General features: G+C 43.3%; 1 protein-coding gene across 1 annotated transcript in view; it reads left to right on the forward strand.

Moving 5' to 3' along the window:
- Positions 1–17,141, forward strand: part of NPC1L1 (NPC1 like intracellular cholesterol transporter 1) — a 34,688-nt gene extending 17,547 nt beyond the window's left edge. The window contains 8 exon segments of the mRNA XM_066589421.1: positions 5,067–5,185; positions 7,408–7,543; positions 9,071–9,126; positions 9,227–9,377; positions 9,623–9,854; positions 12,529–12,642; positions 14,726–14,888; positions 16,831–17,141. Coding sequence (XP_066445518.1) covers positions 5,067–5,185; positions 7,408–7,543; positions 9,071–9,126; positions 9,227–9,377; positions 9,623–9,854; positions 12,529–12,642; positions 14,726–14,888; positions 16,831–17,141 — 1,282 coding nt within the window.
- Positions 17,142–17,671: the final 530 nt, after the last annotated feature.

Consider the following 17,671-nt stretch of genomic DNA (forward strand, 5'->3'; position numbering starts at 1 on the left):
CCTGCTGATTAGGCAGGACCTGCTGACTATCTTATGCGTACATAGATGTGCCAACTCTCCACCAACAGCTGATTTGGGGGGAAAAGCTGCAACAGGTATGTTGCATTTCAACATATCTAATGCTTTGTTCTCGGGACAGATAAGCCGCTGGAAGAGAAATATGGCAACAGCTGAGGCTGTGTGCTGTGCAATATTCATGCACCGCATGTCCTACTCTTGTCCATGAAAATAGACAGGAATTGGACATGCAGTCATTTTTTGCACAGGGGCAATCAGTCTATGTGAAAAGTCAGCTGCCTGAAGCGCCTCATTGACTACAATGAGACCATGTGCTATCCATGGAATACATGAACAGCAAACAGTCCAAATATGCAGCCGTGTAAATGGGCTCTAATGATGAAGGCGGTAGGAGTAGTGTTTGGCCAACAGTTATCTAAAGCAGGGGTCCCCAACTCCAGTCCTCAGGGACCCCCAACAGGTCATGTTTTCAGGACATCCTATGGTAAGAACACCTGTGGCAATGTCTGAGGCACCGACAAGAATTACATCACCTGTGCAATGCTGAGGAAATCCTGAAAACATGACCTGTTGGCGGTCCCTGAGGACTGGAGTTGGGGAACACTGATCTAAAGTGTTTAGGCAGATTTTGTTACGAACGCTTAGCAATTATCATTAATAAAATGAATGGTTCTATGCGTAAAACTTCCTTCTCCACTGTTCACACCCCGAGTCACCAGTTATCTCCTACGACAACCCAGTTACCTCTGAGCTCACCTGCTCATATCTAATCATGCCACTTGATTCTCTATAATACATAGAGTAGTCTTGGAGCTCTTTGAACTTTGTTAAATATTACATTGATCCTAATTATTGTTCCTGGAACTTGAGGAAATACTCAGGTTCTCAGGTTTTCGCACTTGTGTATGATACCTAACTTTTCAGAATATGCTGTCATGTGTGTACATGAGGAATAGCACTATTTCTGGCCATTATATGACTTGTATCCTGCATCTTTCCCTATTTCCCCTATGATTCTTAATTCTCTCATGACTGGTGTAAGGAACCTGCTGCTGTGCTGTGTTCTATAGCCTGGGCAGAGAACTACAGATTCTGCTCTCTAATTGTCTGTAACATGCACAGATATAAAATCATCAGTGTACAGCAAGAGTGAGCAGTGGAGATGTGATTTCTGTAGCTAAAGTGAAGATGTACCTAAGCCTCTACAGTGACAGCTATTAGAAGGCAGCTTTCTTGCAAGTCAATGACAGACCTTTTAACATGTCTTGTAACAATGACTGAGAATATAGGTCAAAGCCCAAATCTTCTCCAGAAAGAAAAGATAGCCATGTACAGACAGCTGTTTTGAGGTTTTCCCCCCGCATCAGTGTACAGTAGGTTGCTGGGTGATGTCAGAAGGAGTACATGCTCTTTTCCTTCTGGAGAAAACACCCATATGCATATTTCCCAGAGGAGCATGGATGGCCTTATAAGTCTCCTCACACCTTCTAGGTTATCTCCCTAAGTAGAAACTATACCCTTCCTGACCCACATCATAGGCCTCTCACTACGCCAGAAACCTACCTACATTGATGAAGGGCAAAAACCCTGCCTGGACATGGTTATCTTTTTCATCTGGAAAAGACTCTGGCTTTGTCTTATATTCCAAGCCATTGTTACAAGGCTTGTTAAAAGGTCTGACATTGACTTGCAGGAATGCTGCCCCTTTCATAGATGGCGCTGTAGAGGCATTGTTCCATCTCACATTTGCATATTTCGAAGAGGAGCATGCATAGCCTGATACGTTTCCTCATGCCTTCTAGGTGCTCTACTTAAGGAGAAACTATACCCCTCCCAATTCTTTTGTGACTAAAACACAGTAAACAGTCCCTAGTATCTGCAAGCAGCATTTGTGTGGCTCTCTCCTCACCTCCTCCCCCCTCCCCTCTGCTATGAATACATTTCAATAAGCATGATGACTCATCCCCATTCCCCACATCATCTTCTAATCTTTCCACAACCCCTGTTAATTATTAAGCAGCAAACTGTGGATAGCAAGTTAGGAGGAAGGAAGACCTCTACTGGCCAGCACTTTGGAGTGATTTTTCAATTTAGCTGGTTATTGCAGATTATCATACAACAAATTGCTTGAAAAGTTTCTGTTTAAAGTGCACTTGTCATGCAGACCAGTGTACTAGTGTCACCGACCATATAGAGAATTATAGAAAGTTAAGTGTAAACTCCATTAGTAAAAGAAAGCATCCAAAATCTCTTATAAATTTTCCAACGGACTGATCAGATTGTAATAAGTAGCGACTAAAGATGAGCGAGTATACTCGCTAAAGGCAATTGCTCGAGCGAGCATTGCCTTTAGCGAGTATCTCCCCCGCTCGAGACAGAGGGTTCGGGTGCCGGCAGCGGGCATGGAGCTCCGGGGGAGAGCGGGGCAGAACGGAGGGGAGATCTCTCTCCCCCTCTCTCCCCCCCGCTCCCTCCTGCTGTCAGCCGCTACTCATCGCTCACCCGCGCCGGCACCCGAACCTGCAGTCTCGAGCAGGGAGATACTCGCTAAAGGCAATGCTCGCTCGAGCAATTGCCTTTAGCGAGTATACTCGCTCATCTCTAGTAGCGACCAATGTGTCACCATAAATGCTAAGATGTTAAAAGTTTGCTATCCGTCTTAGGGCTTATTTACACAAGTGTATATCGGCCACGGCTGGCCAATATATGCATCCATCTGAGCAGTCCCCCCCTTCCCTCCCCGTCACTGTCTCTCCCCCCCCCACCCCCCCAAGCGGTTTGCAATGGGAGTGGGCAGAGTTGGGGCAGAGATAAGCTCCCACCCCTCCGCTCCCCTTTTCCATAGCCAGCAATGGGAGTGGCGGGATAGAGCAGAGCTTAACTCTGCCCCCAACCTCAACCCCTACCATTGCAAACGCAGGAGTGGAGGAGAAAGGCAAAGAGCCGGTGAGGGCGAGGGAGGGGTGGGGGGCTGTTCAGATGGAAGCATATATTGAAAATACCGGACGATATACGCTTGTTTCAATAAGCCCTTTCACACATGCGTTAGGGTCAGTTCAGGGTTTTCAACTCTGTTTCATTTTTGGAGGAGAGAAACTGAAATAAAACTGAAAAAAATGCATCAGCTTTTTTCCCCATTGATTTCAATGGGGTTTCCAAAAAAACAGCAAGCAAATGGCAAGGCTTCCACTTGCTTCCACTCTGCCAAGATTCTGTTTTGCTTTTTTTTTTTTTTTTTTTGTGGAAACCGCATGGAAATCATTGGGGGAAAAAAATGATCCGTTTTTTTCCAGTTTTATTTCAGTTTCTCTCCTCCAAAAATAGAAAAATGGAACACCGAGATGGAAACCCTGAACTGACCCTAACGCAGGTGTGAGAGCAGTCCTATTGGTATAGCAGGGAAATGAGCAGGTATAAATGAGTGCATATGCTCGGTGCTTGAAAAAGCCTATGTTCAGCCGAAACACTGCATTTGCACTTATGCCATTAAAAGCATTGGGATTGGCACCACATTGGAGGGCTGCCTCTCCTCTTTAGCTTATATTAGCTGAATTATCTGAATATCTGTAATTTTAGAACATTTTAGCCTCCTTCAAAAACAGAAAGAAATGCCATCACATGGTGAACCTGGGTATTGCAGCCCTTGGAAAAAAATTGTTCTCAAAGTTTGCTCTTGAAAAACTGATCATAGGCATCAGATTTAAATCAGCCATTGGAGTACAAACATTTGGAAGTCTGACTGTACTATTGCCCAGTAGCATTACAAACATTTCCAACTATGCCCTAATAAAAATATCTCTTTCAGTCATTACTGTGAAGACCACAACTATAGACATTTATAGCATATCATAGGATACAACATAAATCCAAAAGGTGGAACCAGAGGCGTAACTTGAAGCTCCCGGGCCCCGATGCAAAACTTGTAACAGGACCCCCAACTATAATGCTTTACTCATAGTACTGGGTTACTTATATGGAGAAGAGAGGCCTTATGGGCCCCCTAAGGCTCCTGGGCCCGGGTGCAACCACATCCCCTGCATCCTCTATAGTTACGCCCCTGGGTGAAACCCCATTGTGTCATTCAAAAAAACACAGGCAGATGATAGCAGGTCAGGAATGGGCGACACACTCTCCTTAATAGTCTATGAAGATTATGGGAGTAGTGCAACCATTTGTAGGACCCATAAAGCAAATACCAGTAGTACATCTGCAAAAAGCCACCGGATAGTCCTAACCCCTCTGGCAGCGGCACCAATTTCAACTGTATCCGCTTCCTCAGGATACGGATACAGTTGAAAAGTGTTGAGGAGGTTAAAAGTAATAGTCACCTATTCCATGTGTTTCCCACTTACTTCTGGGTCCATGAGTCACATGCCTATTGAAGCACATGACTGCTCTGGCCAATCACTGGTCTCAGTACCTCTTGAGGCCAGCGATTGGCTGCAGCCATCATACTGAGCCTGGGTTACATGAGCATTTTTTTTGCCAAAAAATAAGTTTCGGAATGAAGAGGGTGGCGTGACAGTGAAAGGTGGCAGCGCCCAGTGTAGGGGGCGCCCATTTTTTTTTTGCAAATTCAGTTTTTATTGAAAATCTAAGTAACCGATGCAATACAGCTTTATTCGCATAGTACAAAAGTTTGTAATAACAACTTGCATGAACATTACAAATGAATGAAACATAATTTTTTTTTATTTTTTCAAAGATATAGAAGGAACTAAGGGGACGCAAAGGGGAAGGGTAGATGGGGAGGAGGGGGCGAGGATCTAAGATTTTGGGAAAGGGGGGAAAGGGAAAGAAGAAGTAGAGGGCAGTTTTGAAGCTTTAGCTCCAAAGGAGTAGAGAGCATCATAGACCAGACAATTGACTACGTTGGCTGCATTGGACCCACTCGGGTAAGAAAACAGCACTGATCAGACACTTATCCTTTGGATATGCCAAATGTTTTCAGACAGAATACCCCTTTAATGACCTTCCTATTCAATTTTCCTTCTGTGTCCTATTGTGTAAAAATATAATTATTTTCTTGTCCGTCTATCTCTTCCCAGATCGTACTTGGCAGTCCCGGCATCCTCCTTTATTGATGATTTTGTGGACTGGCTAAACCCCTCATCATTTTGCTGCAGAGTATTAGAAGATAATGTGACGTTCTGCTCCTCCACCAGCAGTAAGTATCAGCTAGCTACCCTCCACCACCTACGCCCAACTACAACCAAATCTACCGTAGCAGACAATAAAATACACTTGGGAACCTTACAGGGAACCTGTCAGCAGTTTTATGGTGCCGGGACCATGGGTAGCGTAAAACCCGGCAGGCACACACATTGCAGACATTTGCATTTTGCTCTGAAATGCTGCAATGTTTCTGAAAAAAGGTATTTTAAAATGCAGCCGGGAGCAGGGAGAAGAGGCATGGGGTTGTACCCCACTAGCTTCTCCCCGCCTGGCTCACTAGATTAACAGGTCTCTTTTGATTTGTGTATAGGGAGCAACCTGTCAATCTACCAAGCTAGGCGGGGAGAAGCCAGTCAGGAACCACCCTGATGACTCTTCTCTCCATTCCTGTTTCCTCTGAAATGCTGCAGCACTTCAGAGTAAGGGCTTATGAGTAAAATTCTCGCCTGAGTTTTGTGATGGGCACAAAGTCCGCACAAATATAAAATCCATTCTTTTGAATAGATTCATTCACATGAGCGATTTTTTTTTTTTCTTTGGGGCATAGTTGTGATAAAAAGAGGTTGCCGCATGTTTTATCGTTGGGTGTTCCCCTTGTAACGCCTTGCCCAATGTTTTCAATGGGACCTTAAAAAGCCATTGCATGGCACTTGCATGTCCTGTGTTGTGCATGCGATGTTTCCCATTGAAGCCATACGAAAGGGTATGTCTGCAGTGGAAATTCCGCAGCAGATCCACACCAAATCTGGTTTTCAAGGTGGAATTTGGTACAGAATTCACCCACTCATTACCGAATGCTGCAATCGACATGCTGCGGATTTAAATTCTGCACCGCATGTCTATTTCTACAGCAAATTTTTTTTCAGCAGCATTTTTAAAACCTCATTCACTTTACGGCTACTGTAAATGCAGTGGGCTTTCCATGTGGAAGGGGCACACAGAAGATCCACGGCAAATCTGCCATGTGTGGACATATCCCAAGAGTGCCTTCACACAGGCCGTATTTGCTGCAGAATTTCAACAGCCAGAAAATCGGCAGTGAATATGCAGCTAATCTGCAGCAACCAAAATTCACATCTTAGGCTCTTTTCACATGAGCATAAGCATATTTGCATTCCGCAGCATTTATGGCCCGTGTGAAGGCATCCTAAGACTTTGTCCATATAGTGATTTGTGAACAGGTTCGGCATGTAATATTTGGCATATGCCGGACTGGTGTGTATTGGTATACCTTTTTTTTTGTAGCGGCACAATGTTGCTGCCTTCCATCAGATATGTATTTCAGGGAATAGTCTCGATAGATACCACCAACAGAAGGAGTAGATATGTGAACAGAGCCTATGGTAATCAGCAGTGTAGCTATAACATCGTGGCCCTAGTGCCAAAAGCCCATAAGAAGACACCTGTATTATAAATGCCACAAGGTGAAAGGCCTGTTACAAATTTTGCACTGGGGCCCAGAAGCTTGAAGTTACATTGAAGGTAATATATATTTTAGGGTGCTTTCACATCTGCGCTTTCCACTTTCCTGCTACATTCGGGGAGCAGGAAAGAGGAATCCCTGCGGCTGAATGGCTCCGTTCTATAATGGCGTCCGTTTGGCTTCCGCTCAGCTGCTGGGCTTTTGGATAAGAGAAAAAGTGCTGCATGCAGCTATTTTTCATCTGGTATTTATATCTGGATTTGCAATGGGAACTCCGACCAGAGGTTCCCACATAGATGTGAAACAGACCTTACATTATGATAAAAACAGGTATAGATTAACATTTGTGTCACTGCAGAGGTATTGTTCCATTTTCCTTGTTTGCAGGTCTGAAGGAGAGATTTCACATTTCTTGTCCCTGGACTAATTATTTACTGTTATGGTCATCCCTCCCTGTTATTTATCTAAATGCTACTAATCAAAACATGTCTGTGCCCTCTTACCCTCTGTCTCTGGTATTTATCTAGTGCAAATTAAGTTCACCATGTTTGTGCCCTCCCTTTATTAAATATGTTTGTAGATTTGTTCCATTATGCCTGAGGAAGGACCCTGAAGAGGTCCGAAAGCTTGCTGTAACATCATGTATTTTTGTTAGCTATTAAAAGGTATCATATCTACAAGATTACTTGGTTTATCTTACTGAGAACAATTGCATGTTGTTGCAACAGATTACTCCTGCTGATTGTGCTGGTTATGAATGTAGAAACTGATGATGATTCTTCTATTAACAGCTGCAGAAGGATGCAGACAGAGTTGTATAGAAAGTCCACTTGGATCAGATAAACCTCTAAGACCCTCAGTGGAAGAATTTAATTATTTTTTGCCTGATTTCTTGGGAGACTATCCAAATCTAAGATGTCCAAAAGGGTGAGTTAAGCTGGCAATGCATCCAAGTCAGTATTCCAGCATTTCTACTGCTAGGGCATTGGTCATACACTGCAATCTCCTGATCACCATTTATGTCGGACCTGGTCACCATTGGCAGACACAGCCTAATTTCCCTACCTAAAAGGCATATGCCGGGGCCAATTACATAGGAAGTAAATTAACCTGTCAATACGTTTTGGGGTGTTGGAGGAAAACCAGAGGAATGCCATATGAACTTGAAAAGAACATATACTCCATGCAGATTTTTCCATGATCAGATTCAACCCTATGACCCCAATGCTGCTCTCCATATCATAAGACAACAGAACTGAACTTCACTTATAGCAGCCACCTTTTCTGGGTACTAATGGTGTCTTCCAGTACTCAGATACCCCCAGGACTTCCAGTAGTGACAAATTATGTGACAACCAGAATAATATGAAGCACTTATTAACACTAGTAGGCAACAAAAATACAATAGAAATTAATAGATGACAGGAACAGAATGGTGATGGCAATCAGATGATCACCAAACAGATGATCGTGATGGTAGTTAGATAATAAAACAGACAGAGGATGGTAACCGTTATCAGATAATGGAGCAGATGGAGGTGGCAAACAAATAATAACAAACTGACAATAACTGGCCCTAACTCTAGCCTCCCCTAATATATACATGGAGCTGACTAGAGATGAGCGAGCATGCTCGGATAAGCCAGTCAGAAAGATCTCTCTCCCCCCCCCGCTACACCCCGCTCACCCCCGCCGCCCCCCTCGAGCACGCTCGGACAAGAATGCAGTTACTCGAGAAGAGCGAAGCTCACTCGAGTAACTGGATTATCCGAGTGTGCTCGCTCATCTCTAGAGCTGACCCTTACATCAGACAACACTGTCCAAAAATATCTATGATATGGCTAAGGAAAACCCTATCTGAAACACTGACCCTAACAAACAAAGAGAGAGTAGTAAGACCCAGAAACAAGAAAACTAAACTGAGTAGAGCCGAACTAAGAAGCAGGATAAAGGGAGATGCAAACAGAAAAAAACTATACCATAAACTACAAGGCTAAGAAGCACTAGAAATAACTACAGGGACAAAAATTGCTATCAAGAAACAAAGTTAGACTTGGAACACGATACTAGAAGCAAATATGAAATACTAGATTTAAATGCATATAACTTACACCATAACCAGCAACACACTGCAGAAGCCAGGAATATTTAAAGAAACGTTAGCCAATCGAGAATTTCTCTCAAAGCAAACTGCTGTTGCAACCATGTGGTCAGTTGACTCACTCCAATGGATCCGCAGTAGGGCAATTGCATAGCAACTACCCTAAGAAGAAACTAGTAGAGAGGAGATGACAAAACAGCAGGAAATTCCTACTGATTGTAATAATCTGCAGCACATATGGAGATTTCTACATCAGAATTATTTTCCCCAAATCATTGCATCACTGCAAATATGGTACTTAGTTGGATTGCTCCCAAATATAATGTGAATTTTTTTTAATTTATTTTTTGCAGGGGACTGGGCTCTTATGATAATGCTGTTAAGTTTAACGATGCAGGAGACATTATAGGTAAGGAACATTGTATGTGTTGTACATATGGAGTGACCCTTCATATCACTGGTACAATGTCACTAATCATAAACTTACCCTGGCTTGGTATCTTGTACAGCAACTCGTTTCATGGCTTATCATACACCCTTAAAGAACTCGCAGGAGTATACAGGTGCACTGAAAAATGCCCGAGAACTGGCGGCTAATATAACGAAGACATTGAGGCAGGTGCCAGGCACCGACCCAGAATTCACCGTCTTCCCTTACACGTGAGTCTTCTACCTTTTCCTTGTAATATTATCACAAATATTACGCTCAGGGCCATTTTACACACAGAAGTGGATTCAGTAGGAAGGAGAAGTAGACGTCCCTTCTGTATATTTCCCATTCCCATTGAATCCACTTCTAGCTTTGGCTCGAAAAATCACACCAAAAACTGTGTATTTTTCACGAAAAACCTTCGTATGAAACCCCACTGCATCGTTCTCACCGTATGTAACACTTCTTTACACAGGATTACATACGTCTACTATGAACAGTATCTCACCATTGTATACGAGGGGCTTTTCACTTTAGCCGTCTGTCTGTTACCAACCTTTGTTGTGTGTTGCATCCTTCTGGGCATGGACCTCCGCTCTGGTTTAATTAATCTACTCACCATCATTATGATCATCGTAGACACAGTTGGCGTCATGACTCTGTGGGGCATTGATTATAATGCTGTCTCTCTCATCAACCTGGTAACGGTGAGTGACTACATCTGGTTTTGACATGAGGCATGTAAAGGGTTAAAGGGGTTGTAGCAAGATTACAAGTTACCCCCCATCCATAGGATAGGGGATAACTTGCCAAACAGTGGGGGTCTCACCATTGAGACCCCTGCCGATCTCGAGAACAAGACTCCTGTATCCCGCTCTGCATATCACTGCAGGGGTCGCTTCTCCCCCTGCAGTAATGTCAGAATGAAGGGAGCACCGGCCAAGCATGCGTGGTCAACGCTCTATTCATTTCGGTGGGGCTGACAGAAATACCCGAGTAGATCCCAATCGGGTATCAATGCAATATCATTCAAAGTGAATGCAGCGCCAACTCGCTTGCATGACCAGTGCTCCATTCAGCCTCCTTCTCACTTTGGGGAGGGGTGCAGTAACTCGACAATGGGGAACATGGGACCCCCTACTCGAGTGGGTTCTCTAACTTGTAATCGTGCTACAATCCCTTCAATATGTGATTCCATTTACCTGCAATGCTATTTATGGCCACGAGATGGTGCTGTCTTATCCTGATTCACCTGTCCTTTAGATTTTATTAGGGGGGGGCTCTCTTTCCCCTAAGGTGTGTTAGGGAATTCCCTCTAGTCTATGGGGCAGACGGTGCAGGAGTAAAATTATGTAGTTCAGACCCCAGCATATAAGGCCTACAGCAGAGCAAGTTTGCAAAGTAGTCAGAACTGCGCCTGAGATGGACTAGGCAAGAAAGATGCAGCTTAGATATTAATCCCAGCAGAACAGCCTGAATGTACCACCACCTGTCCAACAGTAAGGGTGAGAGCAGGAGCACAAAACTAGCTGTATAGGGGCTCCCCTGACTGTATATAGTAGGAGTGATGCTGCGAACAGGAGCGAACGTAATATCGGTCCGAGGAACTTGGACGGACATCATACTTGTAAAATTGCAATTCTAGATGCAAGCACGATGCTTAAAAAACGCATCACTTCGCATCTACGTACTTGCTATCTTCATACATGTGAAAAGTTCGCAAGAGTATCCAATTATTTTCAATGGTAAAAATCATATCGCACCCGCATGCAATTCGCACACCATGTGATGGGATGCAATTTTTTAAAAAAACCTATAGGAAATAATGCCGGATTCCTTATGAGGAATCACCCAAAAATAGAACATGTGGTCTTTCAGTCTCGCAGCATTGTTGCGAGCGAGAAATTGCTCATGTGAATAAACACATCAATCTGTTATAAACATGTGAGTTTCGTCCACTTTGCTATCAGATGAAACTTCCCTGTGTGAATACACCATAATAGCCATGACCACAAGTGACCAAAAAACAGTATAATTGACTGAGATTGGGAGAGACGGTTTACAGCCACCACCAGGAGTAACTGTAAGGCTGGGTTCCCATAGAACGGAGATCCTGTGAACATCTCACGGAAAGTCTTGCGGAAATTCCGCGAGATTTCCGCAGCAGAAAGGCTGCTTCAAAACCTGCGCCATTTGCCGTGGAGAGTAGTGAGCCTGCAGCGGAAACGGTGATGCAATTGAAATATCACGGATTTTGAATTCCGCGCTGCATGTCAGTTTTCCGCGCGGCTTGTCCGCAGCGTGTGGACAGGATTACAACAAATCTTGTCCACTTTGCTGCTTAGTCTCGAGAATGTAAGCTCAATTCTGCGTGTGAACCCATTGGTGCGAATTCTGCAGGGATCTGCAGCGGGCTTCACCCCTTCAATGATGAAAACTGCTGAGGGTCCACGACAGAATTTGACGTGGATCTGTATTAAACTCTGTAATATGTGAACACAATCTCAAAGCGCGTTGCCTCTGCGAAGCAGAGGGGAAACTGTCAAGTTTTAAAACAAGTAAATAAGAGTTGATCTGCTCTCCTGTCCCCTGACCTAAATTGGGGTGCACTGCACGTAACAGCACGGCCGTGGACAGCACAGACAAAAACACCCCACATTTTACTGTAACACACGGCAGGAAACAAAGTGTTGTAGCTTGTATTACTGATTGCCGATCCGTCTCTTGTAAGATTGTAGCCGCTGCGCCTGTGTGTTGTAGTATCTCTGTATTGTGCACAGGAAAGCACAGGATTTTGCAAAGGGGATTTCCAAATATGTTAGTGCCAAGGGCATGCAGAATTGGCAAAATATCACCCAATTATACTGTCTTTACCAATTGTCTACAAGTACATCTTGTCACATGATTTTACATGGGATGGTGATTGGTTAGTGACAGTATTCCTGGTGGTTTAAAATGGTTTAGGGGATAATTATTATTATTTCAGGCAGTTTATGACTGTATAGGGTTTAAGGGTGGCACTTAAGGATAAGGACATATGCGACTAAGACTTGCCCACTTTCAAGGAAAAGTTGTCCAACCTTTGGCAATCATAAGTGGGCAAAGCATCGTTCGCCTGCAATGCTGGGCCTGTATCCTTATGTTTACACTCATTATCAATTAATATCTATGATATCTGAACTCAATACTAGCTGTATAAACGCATATGTGAGGAGCTCCCCCTAGTGGTGGTTGCAGGTAGAAAATTTTTTTAATGCTTATTGATGTTTGTTTCCCTCTTTAGAGGAGATGGGGTGTCTGGATATTTTGCACTTTATCACTACTATATTGCCCAGATTATTTAATTTGCCTTTCACTCAATTCCTTCCATGTTCCCTACAGGCCATTGGGATCTCAGTGGAATTTGTCTCTCATCTTACACGGTCCTACGCCATGAGCAACAAACTCACCAAAGTAGCTCGAGCGAAAGATGCTACTATCTATATGGGCAGCGCTGTGAGTATAAGAGACGGAAACGAGAGGGAGACACCATAGTTGAAAGATCTATGGTCAAGAGTGCAAGTATTTGAATTTAAGGAAGGCGAAGTTCACACTAGAAAATGCTTTAGATTTTGTGCCCTTAGACATGCATTGAAACTGAAAACCTTCAGGCTGGGGTCACACGGAACGGAATTCTCACGGAATGGCTGCACTGAAAAAACGCGAGAATTCCGCTGGAAAAGCGCAGCTTCAAAACCTGCGGCCTTTAGCCGCAGGTTTTGAAGCGGTTTCGCCATCAGCATTCCGCTGCAGCTTTCTCTCCCTATAGAGAGGAGAGAGGCCGCTGCGTAAAAGAGAAAAGAATTGACATGCTGCGGAATTCAATTCCATGCCGCATTTCGGTTTTTGTGCGGCGTGGCCGCAGCGTGTGGACGAGATTTTTGCAAAATCTGGTCCACTTTGCTGCTTAATCCTGTCAATTTCGCCCCGTGTGATCGGAGCCTCAATGCGTTTGTCAATTTTCCATCGTCATTCCGTTTTTAAGATTGGCGCAAAAGAGTAGACTGCTAGACATTTGCTTCCAATTTCAAAAATAGAACTAAAATGCATCAATTTTTTAAACATTGCTGGCAATGGAACACAGAACAGCTAGATGGAAACAAAAACCGCTAGTGTGAACATAGCCGGAGTCTATCACCTATATTTAGTGTATGGAACTAATCCCAACATACAATGTGCCAACTACAGATGAAAGCACCAGTACCTCTTTTTAATTTCCTCCATACCTTCAATCACAAAAACTTTAATTTACAGTATGCAAATGACTATGGGACCATCTAATGGGCGGTTCCATAACCTTTTGGCTTTGGCGCATGACGTGATTGAGACTATGGAGAGACGAACGGATGTCATCGTGTATTCTATGTTGGGATTAGTTTCATACACTAAATATAGGGAGAGGGGGGAGCATTTAGGACCCTCATCTAACAGCCAGAGTAGAGAGCAACTACTGTACAAAGAGTGTTTCTCGCTCTGGAGGACCCACCACCTCCGTGCATTATAGCCTATTGATTTCATTGGTGACTGTATAGTGCAGTCCAAGTTCTGTAACAGATGACAGTTGTTCGCTGGGGTCCAACCTTTTTAGGAAAAGCAGAAAAGGAACAAGAGGCCCTTGGACCTTGGTCGGAGCCCTTTCAGTTTTTTTCTACATATTTCTGCATCTAGCTTTCTAGATCTATAGACTCCCAGTTTACATAACTACTCTTTTAGCTTTCCACAAGGAGAAACATTGACTCACATTGATGGCCTCTCACCAACCAGAACCCCAAACAGCTGTATGTACATAGGTACTCAGCTTTGGTTTACATCCCTAGTCGTGTTGCAAGGCCTTTTAAAAGGTCGGATATTGACTCATAGGGTAGCTACCTTCCATATAATATCTAGAAAAAGCATGTAAGGTTGCAATCAAAATTATTCTACCCCCCTCTGCAAATTAAGTTTATTTGCCAAATTTACAAACTTTCAGCTGTTTGCAAAAAACTATCAAACAACAATTTAAATAGCTTAACACAGCTGATATAACAAGTGGTTTCTTCAAATTCACCACAAAGCGCCACTGGCTTCTGCAGTCACAGAATTATTCAACCCCCTGAATAGAATCCCTCATAAGTGTATGCATTTGCAAATCACATTTTGTCTCAAGCACACCTGATACAACTAATCAAGAGTTTCATTAGTTGCATCAGGTGTGCCTAATTTGCAACGGGGGTTGAATAATTTTGATTGCAACTGTATTAGTTAGAAGGGCACATTTTACAGTGTGGGTCCCCAGGTAAGTAAGATGTTGCAGGGTGGAAGATTGTCGCTAACTCAGAAAAAAAATAGGGGCAAAATAAATGTACATTTAAACTGAGGTAATTTGGATACCTTGTGCTCAAGCTGTGAATGGTCATCAGAGCTGTATCACATGCGCATACAGAAAATTATGAAAACCTCACAAATTTTACTAATTTTATTTTAGTAGTAACCCATTAATAAATAGTCGATCATTGATAGTCCCCCAGGATCTTATTCCATTTCATTGTTTTCCATACAGGTATTCGCAGGAGTAGCGATGACAAACCTTCCAGGAATTATTGTTTTAGCATTCGCCAAAGCGCAGCTCATTCAGATCTTCTTCTTCCGCCTTAATCTGACCATAACTCTGTTGGGACTGGTGCATGGTCTCATCTTTCTCCCCGTCGCACTCAGCTACTTTGGTAAGTTGGATGAAGTTGTGCAAAACACATAGGCATTAGAAATGAGCGAGCATACTCGCTAAGGACAATTACTTGATTGAGCATTGTCCTTAGCGAGTACCTGCCCGCTCGGAAGAAAAGGTTCGGCTGCCGGCACGGGTGAGAGGTGAGTTGCGGCAGTGAGCAGGGCGAAGCGGGGAGGAGAGAGGGAGAGAGAGATCTCCCCTCCGTTCCTCCCCGCTCTCCCCCGCCGCTCCCCGCCCGCCGCCGGCAGCCGAATCTTTTCTTCCGAGCGGGCAGGTACTCGCTAAGGGCAATGCTCGATCGAGTAATTGCCCTTAGCGAGTATGCTCGCTCATATCTAATAGGCATCAATGAAAGTAGTAATGCCTACTAGTATGCTGTATTATGTATCACCAAGTGTGGGATTAGACACAGAATCTCTGGTTTCCCAAGAAAGTGGTACGCGAGTTGCACACCTCCAAGGCCAGCCCGTCTACTACCTTCCTCTAGAATTCATATATTTTAACAGGGTTATCTGGGATTTAGTCATTTGATAAAAACCCTTCTAGTCTGTAAACAAAATAAAAAATACTAAATTTTGTAAATTTCTTGAATTCTCTTCCTCTTCCCTGTCGCTGATATGATTAGAACTAATTGTTGCTGCTTGGCAGCCATTGAATGCTATAGTCATGATGTTACATGACATTATGGACTTAGGCAGACTTAACATGAGCGTAAGTGCAAATGTGCATGCCTAAGCGCAACGTTTTTGCGTGCATATCGTTATATCTCACCGCACATTTTCTGCCCGCGGGGCATGCTATTTTGCGCGCGGGACACAGACACACCAATTGAAATGGCTAATTCGCCTACGGAGTTCCAGATGTGTTCTTTTCTCAGCAGAATTCCGCAGTGCTTCATCTCCTTGCACGCACATTTTCACACCCCTATTGACTTCTATGGGGACCTTTAATGCCCACATATGCATGTTCTATCCTTTTTTATGTGTCCGAAATGCGCCCACGCAATTGCTGAGCATGTGAACAAACTCATTGAAATCAATGGGTTCTATTCACTGTGTATTGCATGTGCAAATTTTGTGCCTAAATACATCTGTGTGATTTCGGCCTTAGCAATTGTTCCAGCAAGTCCTGGAAAAGCTCTTTAAGGGCAGGGAATAGTGGGAAAAAAATAAGCGTTACTCACCCAGCGAAAATGTCCCAGCGATCCAACACAGCCTTAGTGATCTTTTTTTAATTGTATCTTGATTAAAAAAAAACACACAATAAAGGTGATTTAAAAAAATCATACATACCCCAAAATGGTACCAATAAAGACTACAGCTTGTCATACAAAAAACAAGCCCTCACAGAGCTCCGTCCATGGAAAGATAAAACAGTTCTGGATCTGCAGTTCTTTGAATGCGCTGAAGCAAGAAAAAAAGGTTTCCAAAAGATAGGAGTATTATTGTCCAAAAGTGGAAAAAAAACCCTAAAAAAACATATAATTTTAGTATCATCATAATCATTATTTGTATTATTTGTACCCCAAAATGGTACCAATAAAAACTACAACTCGTCACGCAAAAAAACAAGCCCTTCTATGCATTTTCCTTGTAGTGCCAGGTACACCAGAGAGCTCTTCCTTGTTTTGAGCCGTGCACCTGTGTCAGTTGATAAGATCAGGATGTAGATGAGCATGTTGAAAGCAAGCAGAGATCTTAAAAATGGTGCAAAATGAAAAAAAATCACCAAGTATATTTGAAGGTTGTAGAAGTTATTATATAACAGTTTAGGCACGGAGGGGGTACAGTATATGTTGGGATTATTGTCAGGCATGTCTGCAGACCATTATAGATCCATGTATGTTAAGAGTGTCCTTGTATATGTGAACAGAGCCTTCAGTAAAGGAAAATACATCTGGTTTTGTTGTACGTTCTGACACCATCCTTTATATACAGGTCCTGATATTAACCGAGCCATACTACTGCAGTATCAGGAGAAAGAACAGAAAGCCAAGGACAACAGCGGGCAGACTGACATTAACGTATGTCATGAGATCACGCTCCAGGACACTGGGAAGAGCAAAGGGGAGGAAAACGGCACCCATGTATACGATAACAAAGCCTTCCAGGGAGAAGAAAAAAATACAAAGAAGAAGAGAAGTTCTTAAAGGAAAACACAGATCTTAAAGACACACTTTGTCTTCATCTCTGCTAGCACTTTGCATTACCTCATGAACTATTTCAAGATCCAGCCTCTTCTGCTATAAGTGAGATGCAGAATGTGAAATTGTGAAGTGACTCTGTTCACATAGAAATGCAAGGATCCATTGGACGTTATGTAAACTACTCAAAGCTGTAATCTTCTGGGTCCCAATGCAAAATCTGCAGTAGGACCCCTCAGCTACCACACATCATATATAGTACTGGCCTCTTCACATAAGGCAGTGAGACCTTTAGTGCCTCCAGGGCCCGTGTGTGACAGTAACTTATGCAGCACTTATATTTACACCCAAGTAGTAGTACTGTTGATTAAACACACCAGGACTATGCTTCTTTGATTTTTTTTTTGTGTTTCCGGTAATATATGGATAAATGTTGTACAATAAATTAATATTTTTATTATTTGTCTGTTTCATCAAGAAATGATTAGAGATGAGCGAGCACCAAAATGCTCGGGTGCTCGTTACTCGAGACGAACTTTTCACGATGCCCGAGGGTTCGTTTCGAGTAACGAACCCCATTGAAGTCAATGGGCGACCCGAGCATTTTTGTATATCGCCGATGCTCGCTAAGGTTT

This window comes from Eleutherodactylus coqui, chromosome 2, assembly GCF_035609145.1.
Source record: "Eleutherodactylus coqui strain aEleCoq1 chromosome 2, aEleCoq1.hap1, whole genome shotgun sequence".
In the NCBI taxonomy this organism is placed as follows: domain Eukaryota; kingdom Metazoa; phylum Chordata; class Amphibia; order Anura; family Eleutherodactylidae; genus Eleutherodactylus; species Eleutherodactylus coqui.